Here is a 17,690-nt window from a genome sequence, read left to right as displayed (position 1 = left end):
TTTCAGATGATGCAGAAAAAGAGCGAGATGTTACTCCTGGGAACAGGACAGACAAGGCAAACAGCTTTGACTAGGAACTGCAAGTTTTATATTAAAAAAAGGCACTGCGTACTAGAGCTGTTTTATGTAAAATTTAATAGAATAAGCAGTTATTGCTTATGTTTATATTTTTTGTGCTTTGATCTTTGTGCCTCCAAGCCACTTTTTTTCTTGTTCTTATTCTTATTTTTCACGTTGTGAGTTTCATAATACCGGACTCCGACTTTCTTGGAGCGTTGCTGCCTCTCAGCTCGTCTCCTCTGTAAATACACACAAAACATATTAGCAAGTCCACAGTATCCATAGCCTGAATTTGTTTGCATTCTTTTAAATGGTGTTTGCTTTGTATTCCAATACCTTAAGTGAAATAAATAACTTAATAGGAAACATTACTGATGGACATGGTCACGTTAGAGAGCTTTAACAGAAGATGTGACCAAACATACACGAACAGAATTCAGTCTTCCATTCCCCTTTGACAGTCCTAGCAGTGCTCTGAAAAACCCTTGCTGAACAAGATTTGCTTACAAATCTTATTTAAAGTCCTATAAAGAGTCTCTCTCTCTTAGTGTTTAAGTTACACTGGAAGAATTGTTCAGAGTTGATTAGTAAGAACAGGAAATAGCAGCAGCATCTCCCTTTGAAAACAGAACAGAACTGCCAATGACTTTTTGCCCACATAAGTCCTCATTTTTGCACCTCAGCATTTGGATCCCTCTTCTCTTACCAGCACCGCTAGGCAAGCTAACACTGAAAGCAGAACAGTTATCTACAAAGGATTCTCCCTTTCAACATTCTTTCTGTCATTGTCACCAGCCTGTCCCCTCCTAGGGGCCCGTGCTCAGCTGGAACACTATTGTCACATCTCGTGTCAGCAGCAGGTCACCCTGTCTTCACATTGCCCCCACCTCACCTATAGGCCTTGTGCTCTCTTCCTGCTAATAGTGCCAGGTCTCAAACCTCTTAAGTGATACTGAGCAAGCTAAGTAGAAAAAAAGCCAGCTCTATTATTCCTCCTGTCTGTTATACTACAGGAGATCTCACTTACTTCTTTGGATGTAAGCTTCTTGCAAGGCTGTTCATCGTCATCTTCCTCTTCTGCTTTCCTTTTTCTTTTATTCTCTGTGCTGCCTGCAAACAGCAATGATCACATACTCAAGCATCTTCCAAAACACCCATCTGCTCCATAGAACTTAAGGCTGGAGTCACTGCCCCATCTACTTTGGTCATGCCTTAATAGTTTTTACCAAAAAAACATGCATGTCCCCTACCAGGAAATCATTCCCTGTTACAATGAAAACCGCTCTTCATAAGCAGACGGCTTAAAGCAATATATAAGTCTAGAAATATTTCATAGCCTTGTTGGAATAAGGTTCTCCCACATCATTTTGCCTTTAATCAAACTTGCTTTGGAATCTGAAGACACAGACTCTCAAAAACAACTGCAGTAAAACCTATAGCCTGAAGTAGCTCTGTGCTTTTACAGTGTCATAAAACACTTCCATCCCCGCCTGTGTAATGTTGTACCACGTGGAACGGATGTTGCTCAGACTGAAACCTGCCCACAGCAGCACTCTGCTCTGAACACAACATTTGTCTTCACTTTATCTTCATTCACTAGTACAGGACATCTTACTACACAGACTATCCAGTCCTACAGAAAAGCTAAAGCAAGATTATGAGGCAGCCATTACGTTTGCTACAGAAAGATTTAATTAACTTAAGGGAAAGAAGAACTTTCAGTCAGGAACTAATGAATGCTCTCTCCTTCATTCCCTCTCTTGCTTAGTGCATTTCCAAATATAGGTAAGGAACATCTAATCTTGTTTTACCTCTGCCTTCATTTTCCTTGTGTTCTTCACACTTCTGCATTGATTTTGCAAACACTTTTTCACTCAGCTGCTTAGGGATTCTACAAAAGATAAAACAGGGAATAGAAGACAGTCATAATACAAGATGTAGCCACATGCAAGGAGTGATCAACCTCTAGCAGGTCCCAGTAGTCTGACATCAGCAAAGCCACAGTCTTCAAATGGAAGAGAGATACCAATAGGCTTGTCTCTAGGGTTACTGGACTTGTGCTTGGCACAAAGGGACAAAATTTAACACTTCACTTTGACATTTTTGTCCTCACAAAGCTGGAGGATGAGGTCTGCTAAAACTGGGCCTGCTGTATGACATATGATACTCTTGTACATGCACGGAGACCCAATTAGCATATCCAGGTAGGACATTAGTCTTTGCTATTTCTCAAGAAAGAGCTGAACATCAAGGAGAGATCCAAGAAAGAAATATTGCTACCCAGAATATCCACAGGTTTCTAAATTATAGTGTAAGAGGCAACTTTCCAAAAGTGAGAACATTTCTAGTTACAATGGCCAATAGGACTTGGAATATTCTTTCAAAAACAAACTGCTGCCTAGCCAAATTTCAAATATTTATGGCTAAACTAGAGAAGTCATGGCAAGAAATCAAAAATTGAGTGAAGTTACAGCAGAAACACATTAACCCTTTTGTCCCTCTGTGAAAATAAAAATGAGTCACTGAGCATTCAGATACCTTATTGCTGAGAATCTCTTGGCTTTGGCTCTATCCAGAAATTTCTTGCATTTTGCAATCTTCTCCTCCAAAGCCTTAAGAACTGCCTTAGAGCTCTCCTTGGCACCTTGTACAGCCACCTGTGATTCATTCTCTACCAAATCTTGATGTTGCTCATTTTCCTCTTCCTCCTCCTCCTCTGCAGGAGAATCACTGTCTGTTTCATCAAAGCCTGGCACATCTACAGGAACCAGGTCTTCTTCCGAGAACTGAGGTGCCACATTAATCCTCCCAAAGTTTTGCCGAACGTGTGACATGAGTTGCTTAATTTCATTGTCTGTATTATTCTTCTCTTCTACTGGCTCCACACTTGATGCTGCCAACTCAGAGATTTCCGGCTTGTCATTATCTTGGCTTGATGTCATCGCTCCTTCTAACGCAGGAGGCTACAAGAAAGGGTGTAACACATATAATATTATCCACAGAGTCAGTCTGTCCAAATGATCTCTTTGGAAGAAACCTAAGACAATTAGTTACTGACATTTCTGCTAGTAGATGATTGCAAAACAGCTCAGACAGTTCCGTGGAAGAGAACTGCTGCCTCATCCTCTCCATGTACTTACCAACTTTAATTGAGTGTCACTTTAATCACTAGTCAGAGCCCAAAGACATGCCCTGCCCAAGGCACTCCAGGGAAAGCACCAGTGAATACCATTAGGAAAACTGAGTAATATGCAAGAAAAAAAGGCACGAGCGTCACATCCTCACCTGGGGACCTGTTTCTGCATTGGGCGGCTTCACAAAGAATGGAATTCTGCCCCTCTGCCAGTCATTGAGAACCATTTTGCTGACCGTTTGCACATCAGGCTCACCTCCCTGAAAGAACCCAGTAACAGTTTCTGTCCATGTCTGCAGGGCATACCACCTTTATATCACCTTTGCAAATGAAACATTCCTATTTCCCAGGATCAGTGCAGAAACTGACCCACACACTCCTCCAACCTGCAAATGCAGGAAGACCACGGAATCCTAGAATCATTGTTGAGGTTGGAAAACACCTCCAAGATCATCTGGTCCAACCACCCTCTACCACCACCATCACACACTAACCCATATCCCCAAACACCACGTCCAATGTCTCCTTAAACACCCCAAGGACAGTGACTCTGCCACCTTCCTGGGCAACCTGTTCCAATTCCTGACCACTCTTTCTGAGAAGAAATGTCTCCTCATTTCTAACCTGAACCTCCCCTGGCGCAACTTGAGGCCATTCTCTTGTCCTAAAGTTGTCACACCTTTAGCAGTTTTCCAGTCCTAGAAGCAAGCTTCTCAAGGAAGTCTTCCGCATCATTCCAGGAATCAATTTTGTACGTCTTTCTGATGTACTCTGGTTTGGCCCTTTCCAGCACTGCACTAATATGATCTTCAGGGCTTTTAATCTTTTCAACTTGAACCTGAAAATTAACATTAGAGTATCAACCCTTTGGAAAGCATGCATTCACTTATTTGAACCCATCCCACTGACAACAGCAAGAATTTTCCAGCTTTTAGCTCAGATACGTACCACTCCCTTCAGCACAATGTCCGTTTCTGAGTCTCCAGATGGATAAACTACACCTGGACAGTCAATTAGAAAAATCCTCCTCATCAGGGTAATGTATTGCCACACCTGAAACAGATCAGCAGTCACCTGTGTTACCTCCTTCCATGAACAGCCCTTTGTTCTGCTTTTAAATAGACAGTTCTAAAATACAGGAGTCATCTTATAAACTTGGTATCACAGAAACAGAATTTAACTTGGCATTCTTGTTAGATAGCCAAGAGATTCCCACGTTAAAGAGGCGCAAGGTGCAAAATCTATTCCTACCTTAGTTTCACCTGCAATAGGAGCCACATTGCAGACCTTCTTAGACCGTAATGTATTGATCACTGAGCTTTTGCCAACGTTGGGATAACCAATGAAACCCACGCTGATCTGTTTCTTGTCAGAGTGTAACTGTTAAGAAATAAAACTTCTTTCAATACATCATAGAGAATGCCAGAATTACCATTACAGTTTTAAGAACTTCTGTCCTCGTTGTATTGGCAAGCAAAAAGGGCTCTAAAGTCTACCAGATTAAAAAAAAAATCTTTTTTATTTTTATTTATTTTTTTTTAATACCAGGAGAGATGCACAAAGGTACAACCAACCTGGTATTTGAAAACTCCAGCCATTGAAGAAGACAATTGCTACTTCAAAAGGGAAGATATGAACCCTCTGCATTCCTTGATGCTTTAAAATTACTTGTATTAAATTAGAAACCTTTTAGGATGAAAAACAAAGCAAACACAAGCAGCAGCTGGGGACAGCATATAGCACTAATCTCAAGACAAGAGAAAACATCTTTCTTGAGGAAACGAAGACACTTAAAGTGAGAATATCTTATCAGATTATGCATACATGCATGACATTATCAGGCCTGAAATACGTTCCCTTCTACACATTCAATTCAGTATTCCATTGATACTCCTAAGTCTGAGTCTACAAGAAACTGAGGCCAGACAATGACAGTCAAACCAACACTTCGGGATCTCCTCAGTTTGATGCACATTTTGAATGTGTTTGAAGGAGCATTTTCCATTTGTTCACCACAGAATGACGGCCACAAAAATGTATTGAACCCCAAACACTAACAAAAAAATCCCACACTAAACAGAAACAGGCATTCCCCCTCCCCCGCCCCCCCCCCAACAAGCACAAATCCCCAATACAAAGCCCCCAAATTGTTCTGTACCTTTCCAAACTGCCTTAAAAGCTGTATGAAGGCACCTTTGCCAAAAGGGTTTGTGAGGCTGGCGTGAAAAGCAAGTGTTGGATATTCCTGGGAAAGGACAGCAACCCAGCGCTTCTAAAGAGGAAAATACTGCTCCGTTAGGGATTCTGTGTTGCAGAGGTGGTGAAACAATCTGCTTATGAGAAGAACACAGCATCTTTGCTTGGGTCACAAATGCAGCTGTCTATGAAAATTGCTTTGTAAGAACCTTTGAAGCATTTCACCAATCCAATAGCTAAAAGCACTGGCTATTGTTTTTATAAAAAGACAATTTCCCAAAAACGCCTTCACTGCTAGCTAAAACTAATTAGTTTAACAATATAAAACAGACCAGCTGTGGTGGATATGGATCTTAAGCAGACTAACATTTAGCACACTCTGGAGATATCAGCTGAACTGTTAAATCCAGACAGAGGAAGTAGAGAATTTGTGGCTGGTGACTGTTGCTCAACTGAGCCAAACTTGGACGGATTTAAATGGTAATTGTTACTTTTACAGCAAGCAAGCAGAGAGTTCCCATTATCCCAGTTACGTTACGCCCTTTGGAACCAGCCTGGTAACAGAATTAAAATTGAGGATACAAAAGGAACAAAGAAGGTCCAGAGCACAACAGGCAGGACCATACTTACAGTAGCCCAGGTAGGAACAAGATCACATTTGTTCAGGACAAAAATGAGATGTTTCCAGTGTTTCTCTTTTTTCAGAAAAGATTCCACATGAGGGGAGCGAGTACCCATGGGGTCTCTGGCATCAAGAACTTGAACAACAACATCTGATGAGTCTATCACCTGGAAAAAAAAATCATGCAGAAAGAAAGTTTATGTCTAAAACTTCCAAAATGAATGTTAGTAATTTTCTAATCTGCATCATTAATTTAAAAACCTTGTATCCTTCATGAACAATTGTTACTTTCCTGTGACAGAACCTCAGACTAAATACCCATTGGTTCTTCACTCTCTCTTCCCCTACTCCCCTCCAAATTCAGGCTGGACAGCCCTGCAGCTTTTATGCGCTACAGCTTTTTATGTACTAGAAAGACGTTTGCAGCACTTGGAAAAGTAAACACTGCAACCAAACAGGGAAACAAATTGCTTTAGCAGACAATGTTCTCCATCCATTCTGCAGCAATTCAATTCCACCATTTCATAAAGGATCAGGATATAAAGAGTGTTTTCTGGATCAATATGAAACACAACCAAGTAGGAACCTGCTGTTAGTCCACTAAGCATCTACAGCAGGGAGCTGTCAGTTTACGACTTGCTTCAAGCCAAGTGAATTTGTTTCACAGCTATTTCCTGCATTTTTGGCAGCACCTTACTGAAATCTGTTTTGCTCTATCATTCCCGCTGCTTTTAGATCTAAGTGAGAAAGTTTTAAGCTACATTCAGAAATTCAAAACAAGAAATCAAGCAATTTCACATCTAACAGACACTGGGAGTACAAACTGCTCTTACAACCCTAACTCATTCTCAGCTCCATTCCTCTAGCAGTCAAGGTGACTCACTGGGACACGAATGTCAGAGCAGTCCAAAGAAGAGCCTATCAATGTGCCAGATGGTTTCAGTCTAATGAAACATAAGGGTATCTGACTGCTTTATTTGTGGTAAAGCCCCAGGAATCCAAGCAAAGCTTATACCTTTGGCTCTGCCAGTTCGTCTTTAGATCACGTATTTTACAGATGTTTGTCCCACTGGGACAAGAGCTCAAGGATCAAGCTCAGTCAAGCGCAGATGTGAAAATGGATCTCTACTCTCTTCTACAGCTGTTTTTTTTTTTTTCTGTTCCAGTTGATGTACTGGATCAGAATCAGACCAATGTCAGAAGAGGGTGTATGGTGTCACGCAGTCACTCAGTACAGTTAGGCTAACAGGAAAATGAGCCAGCAAATTACATGCTCAGGACATCTCCACATGAACGAAGACAGTCTCAACGTTTCTAAGAAACTTTACAGCATATTCAGTTGTCAAAGCTTCCCTAACGTGGCAAGATCTATAAACTAAGGGTTTTCAGAGCTTTTCTGATTACTGCTGTACAAGATTGCCAGTGCTGTGCTGAAGCAATGGCCTTTGAAAATACTCAAAGACAGAAAAATAACTGCTGCAAATTATAAATGTTACTGACCTTGTAGAGCTCACCCCAGATTCTTTTGGACTGTCCTTTCTTATATATATCCTCTTGTGCTTCATCCCTGCAAGTGGATTACCAGAGACATCAGCAACCACAGTAACATGGTTATAGTGCTTCTCTTCTCTAAAGCCCTTTGGTTATTTACAGACAAAAAAAGGAGAGGAAACCCAGTCCCCAGTTTAACCCAAAATCTGAGTTTGCAGATTTTCAGACATGCAACAGGAAATCAGTTATGAATGAAGACAGAAGGGACCCCTGGGAGCAATAGATCAGTTAAATATACTGGGATAAAAGAGAATTTTAAGAAGTCCCAGCCAAATTCAGCTGATTTCACTTTGCTTACTCATCAGACAGTAGCAACACTGATGGAGGAAATACTTTTTTTTTTAATATATAATAATGCTGAATTTTAAGGAATGTAAACAAAGCATAATTTCTCTTCTCTAATTACCTTACACCAGTGTCTTCTGTGACCAGGTCCCGGTCCTTGCCCTGATCATAAGATTCCGTTGAGGCCTCAGCATTTTCCAGCAGAGACTGCACATCGCTTGCAGAGAGATTTGGCCTTTTTCTCTGTGCTTTGGGGCCAAATGTTGTTTCAAACGTTTCTGTGTCAAGAATGTGAACTCTGGAGTTCTAAGGAAAGATGGGTTGGTAAAAAAGAAAACAAAACCAAAAACTGTTTTCTATCTCATGACACGCAGTATACAAGACCTTAGTTCAGTGCAACTCTGCAACCTGTGACAAGAGTTACAGGCGCTTCCCTAACAATGTTTGAGTTTTGCAGCTTAATCTTTGAGAAACATAAGAGTGGATATTTAATAAGCAACAAAACACACTGCACTTGCCAAAGAACTATGCTTCGGTTCTTTCTGCATAAATGATGTCAAAAGTAATTAAGGCTACAATGATGAAAATTTAGCTGCTATCTTTGATCATTTCTTATTTTTCTAACAAGTTCACAAATCTCGCCAAATTCACAGATTTTTGTCAGGGACAATTACAGTCAAAAATCATAGATTTTAAAGCCTGTAATGAATGCCAACTTTTATTGGAACAGCATACAGTTCAGAGCTGAAAGAAGCCATTTGTTTTTACAACGCACATTTTAGTTTGCGGTAACCTTTTCTTCAGTTTAGGAAACATTTTTATGACACAAACCTGGCAGATTTCCACACGAAAAAATAACTAACAATAATCCAAAATAATATTTCAGACTTTATGAAAGAAGCCTGGTAATAACTAAAATTATGTACTTGAAACATGATTCTACTTGAAAAGGCGGCTGCATGCACAAGAATTTCTGGTTCAAGATAAAAAGCACATATTTGAGCTCGGAGTCATTGCAGAAGAGCGTGCTAGCAGCATGATGCATCCTCAGAAAAAGTCTTTCACATGAGGAATTTGAAGCATTACAGCAGTACGTTTTCAAAAAACATCCTCCCCCAGTCATCTGCCCTAATTCCTTCCAATACTCCTAGAAACACATCAAGTCTCCCACAAGTAAATAATATTCACGATATCTGTGCAAGCAGCCCAGCCTTCACAAGGTGCAGATGAACAATACCTACATGAGGTTTAATCCGATCGTGGAAGAGGGACATTGGTAGCTTGGTTTGCTTCATGACCACTTTGTACGGATCTTTCATGACAGTTTCCATTTCCTCCTGAAACTTCTGTAGGGATGACTGCTTGATCACACGAGTATTTCCTGCAGGTAAAAATCAACATTCCCTATGTTAACTGCTTCACAGACATGGGGTACATTAATAAAACATTAATACTCTATCTGGAATCAAAATACTAGTGACAAGAAATAGATTTTATTCGATACAACCCCACATTTGGCATATATAAGCCAATCCCATTCTTTTCCATAATTTAGAGAAACTTTGACAAGTATCCCTAGGATACTTACACACAGGCTACAACGTATGTATACATGGGAAAATCCCACAAAATAACCAAAGGAGACAAAAAAAACACACTTTTCAGCAGTGTATGGGAAGCAAACACCCTAAGTACAGGAACATGCAAGGTGTGAGCCAATGCCCTTGCCTACGGTAGCAATTTTTTTGCCTTTATTTCCAGTATCTGTCCAACACAGCGCTGAGATCACAATTCCTAAATACTTACACTTTAAAAACACAAGTTCAACAGCTTCTGAGCCTGTTGAGCCTGAAAGTAGAAAAAACAACTTACCAAACCATTTAATATTTGGTTCCACTCTTGCAACTGTGCCTGGTGCCACTGTTGACTGATACTGCAGAGGTTTAATCACTTTGCCACGCTTGTTTCTAAGTGAAAGATGAGAACGCACGTAAATTCACAAAGAAGCACACACCCCTCTAGCACTTTTTTTCACTGGAGTAGAAGTGCATCCATAAAATCCAGAAAGACCCTTCCTTTTGAACTGGTACCCTGGGTACCTTGACCTCAGACTGGAAGCTTCCCCTGTCGCTGCAGTTCAAAGGCCACAGGTGATCCTGTCCTGATATTTTTCTGTGTCAAATCATGTAGAAATGTCTCTGAAAAACACCCCACTAAGAGTTTCTATAATTTGAACTCTGTACTTTTCCACTGGAGTACAAGTAACTACACGTATTTATAAGATTGGCCTGGGGACAAGTTAAGAACAACGGATAGCAGTTAGCATGCAACATGCAGAGCAAAACAGTATGCCGATTCCCTACAAAACATCTCAAAACTCCTCATTCTCACTCCAGCTTGACTAAACTCTTCACGGAGGCTGCATACAAATGCCTTACTGTAATGCAAAAAGCACTGAAGTTTGATTTCCTAACATCACTTTCTTCTCTCATGCGACTTTCTAATCAGCTGAACCCATCAGCTTGCACTGAACCCTGATCATAAGATAAAGTTCCACACTGAAACCTGGCTTAAGTTGAGTAGTTTTTAAAACACATATTCCCCAGTCCTCTCTCAAAACAAAGAGAAATCTGGCAAAACAAGACAAAGCTGCTAATCTGATCCAGAACCTTAAGTAACCCCGACGGCATCCACAACACGGCAGAGGCACGTGTTTGTAAGGTGGGAACTGTGCTGCAGCCAGAGGTTCTCACGTAGAAGGAACGAATCTCTTAGTAAGAGAGCCTTGGGGACATCAGGCTCCTCAGATGTTCTGAGGTGAGCTTTTGAGCTGGACACGAGGGAAGCATTTGGGGGTTCGTGACATTCCTGAGATCCTATCAGCTGTTCCTTGCCATGTGTTTTCCAGCTGAGCCACGCTCCCTGATAGCATCGCTGGCCTGGCTGGAGCTCGAGATGAAGCCTCCCAGCTCCTGACACTGCACACAGGAGGGGCTCTGCTCCAACCAGCGGCCCCTCAGCCACCAGATGAGACCACAGCCCCTCTCTGCGCAGCTCCCAGCCCGCACCACCACACGGACGGCAGGGCCTGGCCGCTCCGCACCACACCACACCACGCACCGGCTCCCGCAGCACCGCTGCGACCGGGCCCCGCTCACCTCCGCTCCTTCTGCCGGTACATGTTGAGGCGCCGGATGGTGGCGCGGTCCCGCATGTTGTTGCCTCCCGCGCCATCAACGCGATCTGAGGAGAGAAAGCAGCGTTAGGCCCGGTCCGGCCCGGCCCGGTACAATAAGGCCAGGCCCGGCCCGGTAAGGCCCGACCGGACCCGGTAAGCCCCGTCCCGTCCCGGTAAGGCCCTGCCCGCTGTTCCCAGACGTACCGGGGTTGGTGCTGGCGCGGGAGGGGTTGATGGTGCTGCGGCCCTTGTACTGTGGCTTCACCATGGCTCCGCCGTGCCGGGGCCGCTCTCGCCGCCCGCTCCGCCACACGCCGCCAGCCGGAAGAGCTGCCACAGCCACTTCCGGCGTGAGAACGGGCAGCGGCGTGACGTCGTTCCGCCGGCTCCAGCTCCCTACTGCGCAGGCGCCGGCGCGTTGCCCTGACAACCGCTCGCGGCCTCCCCCCTCCCCTCCCAGCTCCGGTTGCCATGGCAACGCGTGGCGCGGCCTGGCCCGGTCCGGCCCGGCCCGCTGCGGCCTACCCCGGGCCCCGCCGCCCCCTCGGCCCCTGTCGGTTCCCCTCCAGGCCCCGCCGGTGCCTGGGAGCCCGGCCCGCAGTGCCCGAGAAGTGCAAGAGCTCCCCGTTGTCCCTCTGTTGTCCCGGCCTCCGTTGTCCGCCCCGGGCAGCGAAGGGACTGCAGGCATTCAAAGGCGTTGTAATAAAAAGGGCGCTGGCACAAGAATCCTCATTGTTGTGTTGGTTCTTTTTTTTTTTGAAATGGTGTTGTTCGCAGAAACATAATCAGAATCATTTGGGAGCTTGGCGTTAGCACTTATTTCCATTTGCAGATGAATGCATGTGGTCAGCGAGCTGGGTCCTTGGTGCTGGTGGGAGCGCTGGCGCTCGGGCGCAGGCTGGCAGGCAGCGGGGTCGGGTTGGGGGGGTGTTTATAGGCACACGGGGCTCTTTGTCCTGGCTTCCTGGCACCCACTTTTTAAATTTAGAAATAACAACACTCCCTTTTGTGTTTGCCTGTAAAGAGTTGCACGGACAGCGCAATAACTTAAATCAAATTTAGGCAAATTATAGGTCTGAGGACTAAGCCTACATTCATGTTACTGCCAGTTTTTACTAGAAGTTGGAAGGATCCTCACCTAGGAGGAATTAACAAAACTCCAGTGAAATCGTGTTAATTTGTACCAGAGATTGGGCTGGGACCAGGCTGCTCAGCACACTGGGGAGCCATTCGCCAAAATGAAGGCCTGGCCCACCATTTCAAAATGCTTATTAGCAGCAGAGTATTCATGGCTATTTCAATTTCCTTTTAGTTCTGCTAATGCTCTTCTAAATCCAGAGCAATAACAGAGTTTCTGAGATTCTGTTCTTTTAATGATTTTCAGCATTTTGCTTTTAGGTAGTGCATAGTCCCTGCTGCACATAGTCATAGTTAGTCAAGAATTGTGAGATGTTTTGTAAGATGGCAGCCTTGAATTTTCAGTTTGTTTTGTTTAAGCCTATGATTCTTTTTTTTTTTGTATGGTTGGTTGGTTGTTTTTTATTTTTATTTTTTATCCTCCTCTTAATAGAATTATCTATGCCTTGGGCATTTTAAAAACACACAGTCATGTGGGCATAAAAAATTAATTCCAAATTGTAGATAATTGTTTAAGCTATCAGACTTGAGGCTTATGTAGAAGAGTTTTCTCAGGACAAGTGTGTTTTCTATTAGAGTTGATATTAATCTGTCAGAAGATCCTTTTGATTTTCAAATTTTTAGACTAAATAGTTGAGTAATACTCGCCCTGTTCTCCCCCACTCTTTCTTCCTTCTCTTTAAGAAAACACTCATTTTATTGTTAGCAAAACATCTTGGAATGCATCCAGAAAATTGCTGTCTCTTTCTTTGTAAGAATAGAAATAGTGTTAGACATTAGGTTATGTCATGGAGAACTTTTGTTGGTAATATAACTGAGTTAATCATTGGGTCTCCGCTTTGAAATCTGTGACACTGAAGTCTCAGCACCGCTTTGTTCCCAGCATTGCTTATGGTGAGCCCTGTCATCCAAATCAGAGTAGGCTACAGCCCTGAATTTTCTGTCATTAGGAAAGATTACACTGATAACATACGGAAATTGTATTCAGATTAGAATAAATTCATTTTTTTCAGCTGCGCTCACCTCTCTCAAGTTTTTTCTGGACCAAACTTACATTTTTGAGGCTAACTGTTAGTATTTAACTTGCAGTATCTCTGTAGCTGTGGTTGTTGGAATTGCTTATCTGCTAACATACGAGTCAGCTTAGTTTACCTCACTAAACTAATTTTATTTTGCTGCATGATTCACCAGCTTTTCATTTGCCATAGATGCATGCTTCCATTGCTTTCTTTTTTTTTTCTTTTTTTTCTTCTTTTAAATTGTCTGCAGTGGGAAGCTGTCCATACCGTGTACTGAGCAGGACAGGGGGCTTGGTGATGTATGCCAGGCCCAGCAGAGCTGCCAAACGGCCTTAGTTTCATAGACAAGACTAGCCTGACCATTGTTGAATTTAAATCATTTGGAATTTTCTGTGGCCTCTTCCTTGTCAAAATCCCAGTGAGTGTGGTTATATGATGCCATCAGAATGACTCATTGCCATAATTGCATATGTTCTAAGGGGTTATTCCCATTGTATTATTAAAAACTAGTGATGTTTGATTTTTGGCAGGGGCTGTCTTCCTTGTATGATCTACAGATTTTGTCAATTAAATGAAAGAAAAATAGATTTCCAAGACTTAAGAACAAGACTGGACTTGTACTCAGAGCACTTTTTCAGTGTGTTATTGAGCTACTTTGCGTTATTTAATTGGATAAGGGCAACATCAGCCATCTTAGTCTCCATGCTGCAGTGATTCCCTGCAGAGTACAAGGACAGAAGTGAGCTTCATATCTTTCAAAATCATCCAGAGCACTGCCAGAAGATACCGTAGATTATTTATCACTACAATCATTTTCCCAACTCAGTTTCTCAGGAGTTAGTTTTCAAAGATATAACTTACAGGAGTGGGAGGCAAGACTCCTTGGCAAAAGGCTCCAGGTTTGATGTCTCCCTAACTGAAAAAAACAAGAGTGATCTCAGATATCGTTGCCTTGGATTTAAGAGATCCTAAAACAGCAACTGCAAGCAATAGGGGAAAGCCAGAGGGAGGAGAGAGGAAAACTCTGAAGTCAAGCAAAAAAGTCAAAAAGTTGAAAAAGGATTTGGAGAACCAAGACTGTTCTGTGCCCCCAGAATCAATCCCTCAGAGCAAAAGTCATGCTGAATCCTGTGCAATTCTTGAAGACATGCAGAGCTTTCTGCATTACTCTCTGAACTTAGGCTGCAGATCTGTCTCACAGGAATTAAGTGTTTACTAGCAATCTGGAAGTTAAAGCATTTGCATGTAACTAATTTACTTTTGCTATTTGATTTTAATGGTGAGTAAAAGTGGCTTCTTTTCTGGAAAGCTGCACATGCTGCACCATACATTTTATACATTTTAGCCTTATGCATCCCTAGATTTGGCCTTTTTGCAAGCTGCTTTAGCGGTAATGGCAAATGAGGTCTTAACCCAGCATTTTTGCTTGTGCTGTAAATAGCTATAGTATCTACCTCATTGCCTTTTTTTTTTTTTTTTTTTTTTTCCTCCAAGAAAGATCCTGCCGTTCTTCAAAAACTATGGAGATTCTAGCATGCAGCTCCAGCTACACTATGGTTTGGCATTCAGTTGGGTATAATTTGCTATTATGTATATAAATGCCATCAGTGTGATTTATTTATGGTGACTGGTTATATAGAGCTGATATTTCTGTCATTTTAATAGAGGTGTTTTTTTTTTTTGTTTTGTTTTTAAATTGTTATGCCTAACATCTCATCCTGTGAAGACTATTGACTTAATAAAATCTGTAAGTAAATATATATAGAAAAGGGCCCTTCTAATGGTTTAAGACAACGTAATCCAAATAACAGTATTAGTAATGACCATTTTCACTTTCCTACTATATTTCCTTTAATCAAAGCTTTCTTCTGAGTGAGAAATCATTTTAACATAAACATGAACTAAAAGTCTACACATTGCCTTCATCTCCATGGGGATATAAAGCTAGTAAATTATTGTTTGAGGAATATGTGTGCACATATTCAACTTGACTGTAGCTGATGAAAAATGCAGATTTATCTTGTACAGAAAGGATAAGAATGTAATACAACCAACCTGTGTGAAATTTGTCTGCCTCAGCTCCTAAATCTCAGCAAATGAGATAGAAATTAAACAGTTCCAAACAGTAAGCTGTTAATGCATTATTCCTTGCAATTTGTTCCCCTTTACCTAGGAATATTTACCCAAGAGATAAGTAAACTACCTAGAAACTGTCCTGCAAATTTTGAGTTGGTCTGTCCAGTGAATAAACATCGGTTGGCTCATGAGTATACATGAAGACCTTTTCTATGCGAAGGAATTTACTACAAAGGATCTATCTCGCTGTCTATACATCTAGCAACTACTTTTCCAGTTCAGCAAATAGGTAGTCAAAGTACAGAACATGAATACATGCAGGATCCACAGCACTAACATTTTCGTGCCGTGACTCACGGAGGTACATTTGGTTTCTGGATGGTGGTGGGGGGCCAAATTACTTCAGGAGAGACTTAGTTGCTCGTTCTAGATATTTTTGACCAGTTGGAATTTGACTCTGTTTTTGGTGAATAAACAAACAAAGCTTGTTCAGCAAACCCATTTCTTTATTTATTTGTTTAAAGAAGCATATTTTACAGTGATGCCACGGAGAGAACACCACAACAGATTTTATTTGGTGGGCTGAAAGAGAGCATTCATGTGCATGTGAGTTGAGATGATATCTAAGGAGATCTCCGTTTTGGACTGTCGAGCTCAGCGTGCAAAGCACGTTAGTCAAAGGCAAAAGGTTTCTATATTCTGAAATGAACCAGCTGTCTGAGAGTGGGAATAAGCCCTATCCTTGAGCTGATAAAAAAAAAAAAAAAAAAAAAAAAGATAATTGATTTTATTTATTTATTTATTATTATTTATGTTCCTTCTAATTTTTATAAAACAGTTTAATTATAAACATCCATACTGGAAAATCCTGGATTTTCTTAGTACACATTTTAATCTTTCCTTTTCCTTTCTCCCTTTTTCTTCCCATTTTACTATGAAAAAAAAGGAAGAGAGAAGGGAAAAGGGTGCAACAGAAAGAAGTTCTTCACTTTTTCTAAAAAAAACTCTAGAAAAGGCTACAAGATATGTTGTGTTGATTTATTATAAGCAGTTTAGTTTTGAAATATTTGCACTAATATTGCCATGAGTTAGGGAATCCAGTCAGTTAACAGAGCCTTAGTGTCTAAAACCTTACTAATGCACCCTCTCTTCTCTTTAATCCTTGTTGAGAACTGGATTGAGATACTGAAGCAGGAGGGAAGAAAGAGTGGTTTATGAATTAGCAAGCTGAGGTTCATGAAAGGGTTACTGATTATTGCTGCTAAAAAGCGGAAGGGAAAAATGATTCTGCTTACAAGCAGTGCCATGTCACAAACAAAATACTTATCTCACAGGCTAGCTGAGGCTAGAAAGCAAAGTGAGATCTGATCTTTCAACTGGGAGGCCTTCAGGAATCGTCTGAACATGATCCATAAACAACTCAAAGGATGACTTTAAGAACCTCTTTCTCTCTCTGCTTGGTATGCTGGTCGTTTATCATTGTGCTGAAATGGAATCCCCTTTAAAAGATATAACGGCTTCTTGTTTACTTAAACACAAAGTGGATGATGGGCTGAAAGGTTTTGCTGCCAGCAGAGCAGTCACGGAGAGCTTGGTACAGCCCTGGGGCTGAAACAACTATGCAGCTCCCACGTCCTGACCTCTGCCAAAGCAGCCACAGTGCAATGGGGAGAGGGGAGCCTCAGCTGTCCCCACCAGAGCTGTGCTGCCCGTGTCCCCTTGTGGAAAAGCACCAGCACCCCGCCGAGGAGGCACCCAGAGCCACGTGCCAGGGGCTTTCCACCACAGGCACCCCCTGAGAGGCAGAGGCAGTGGTACAAAAGCAAGGGCAGTGCTACTTGGGTTGGACAGCTTTAGCTTTGGGGTCGGCTTTTCCCTGCCCCTCATTTTACTGGGGGAGCCAGGAGCTTCAGCGGTGCAGCACGGCACATCGCTGGGGACCTCCCCGGCTTCATCCCTTGGGACCAGAGGGGTTTTGCTGAACTGTAGAGGAATTAAATATCTGCCCCTATTTATATTGAGGAAGCATGATTTAAAATATAAGGGAAACTGAGCGAGGTGCCACGTCATGTCAAGGGCAAGGCTCTCTGTGCAGAGAAGGAGCACACGCCCGCTCCGATCTCACCACATCTCCATCCAGCACCATCCTCCTCCTGGCTCCTGGTGCCAATTCCTGCAGAGCAGGAGCATTTTTGCTCAATCCAGGACATTCCCGTTGGTGACAGGGAGACCAGCGCTTTCTACCCAACTTAAACATTTTCTTTTCTTCATGGGGCCTGAACTGTGCCATCCCCCTCCCGCCTTCGTTCCCTCCTACTGTGTGTTGGGGCAGTGCTGGGCCGAACGGACAGGCCTGGCCCTAGCCCCGGAGTGGAGTCTGGTAGTTGTGACCGTAGGAGCAAAGTCACAATGTTTCGGCAACCTTTGGTGTTT

At 42.4% G+C, this 17,690-nt stretch overlaps 1 protein-coding gene across 1 annotated transcript; it reads right to left on the bottom strand.

The window, feature by feature from the left end:
• Nucleotides 1-118: 118 nt before the first annotated feature.
• GNL2 (G protein nucleolar 2) lies at nucleotides 119-11,391 on the bottom strand. Its single transcript, XM_068658039.1, has 16 exons — nucleotides 11,230-11,391; nucleotides 11,006-11,090; nucleotides 9,720-9,814; nucleotides 9,089-9,228; nucleotides 7,969-8,153; nucleotides 7,512-7,578; nucleotides 6,020-6,178; nucleotides 5,352-5,465; nucleotides 4,445-4,573; nucleotides 4,142-4,246; nucleotides 3,873-4,031; nucleotides 3,346-3,453; nucleotides 2,599-3,023; nucleotides 1,872-1,951; nucleotides 1,088-1,170; nucleotides 119-299 (listed from the first exon to the last, which is right to left on the bottom strand). The coding sequence occupies exons 1-16, from the start codon at nucleotides 11,291-11,293 to the stop codon at nucleotides 150-152; spliced, it is 2,148 nt and encodes a 715-aa protein (XP_068514140.1). The 5' UTR covers nucleotides 11,294-11,391; the 3' UTR covers nucleotides 119-149.
• Between the last annotated feature and the right edge of the window lie 6,299 nt (nucleotides 11,392-17,690).

This window comes from Anas acuta, chromosome 21 (genome assembly GCF_963932015.1).
Source record: "Anas acuta chromosome 21, bAnaAcu1.1, whole genome shotgun sequence".
NCBI lineage: Eukaryota > Metazoa > Chordata > Aves > Anseriformes > Anatidae > Anas > Anas acuta.
Note: the sequence above shows the minus strand (reverse complement) of the source record. Positions and strands in the feature narration are given on the sequence as shown.

Coding starts and splice junctions, on each gene's coding strand:
- GNL2 (XM_068658039.1), bottom strand. CDS start 11,293: ATGGTGAAGCCACAGTACAAGGGCCGCAGCACCATCAACCCCTCCCGC. Junction 11,091..11,229: donor CCGCGCCAGCACCAACCCCG/GTACGTCTGGGA, acceptor TTCTCTCCTCAG/ATCGCGTTGATGGCGCGGGA. Junction 4,247..4,444: donor CTATTGCAGGTGAAACTAAG/GTAGGAATAGAT, acceptor GATCTGTTTCAG/GTGTGGCAATACATTACCCT.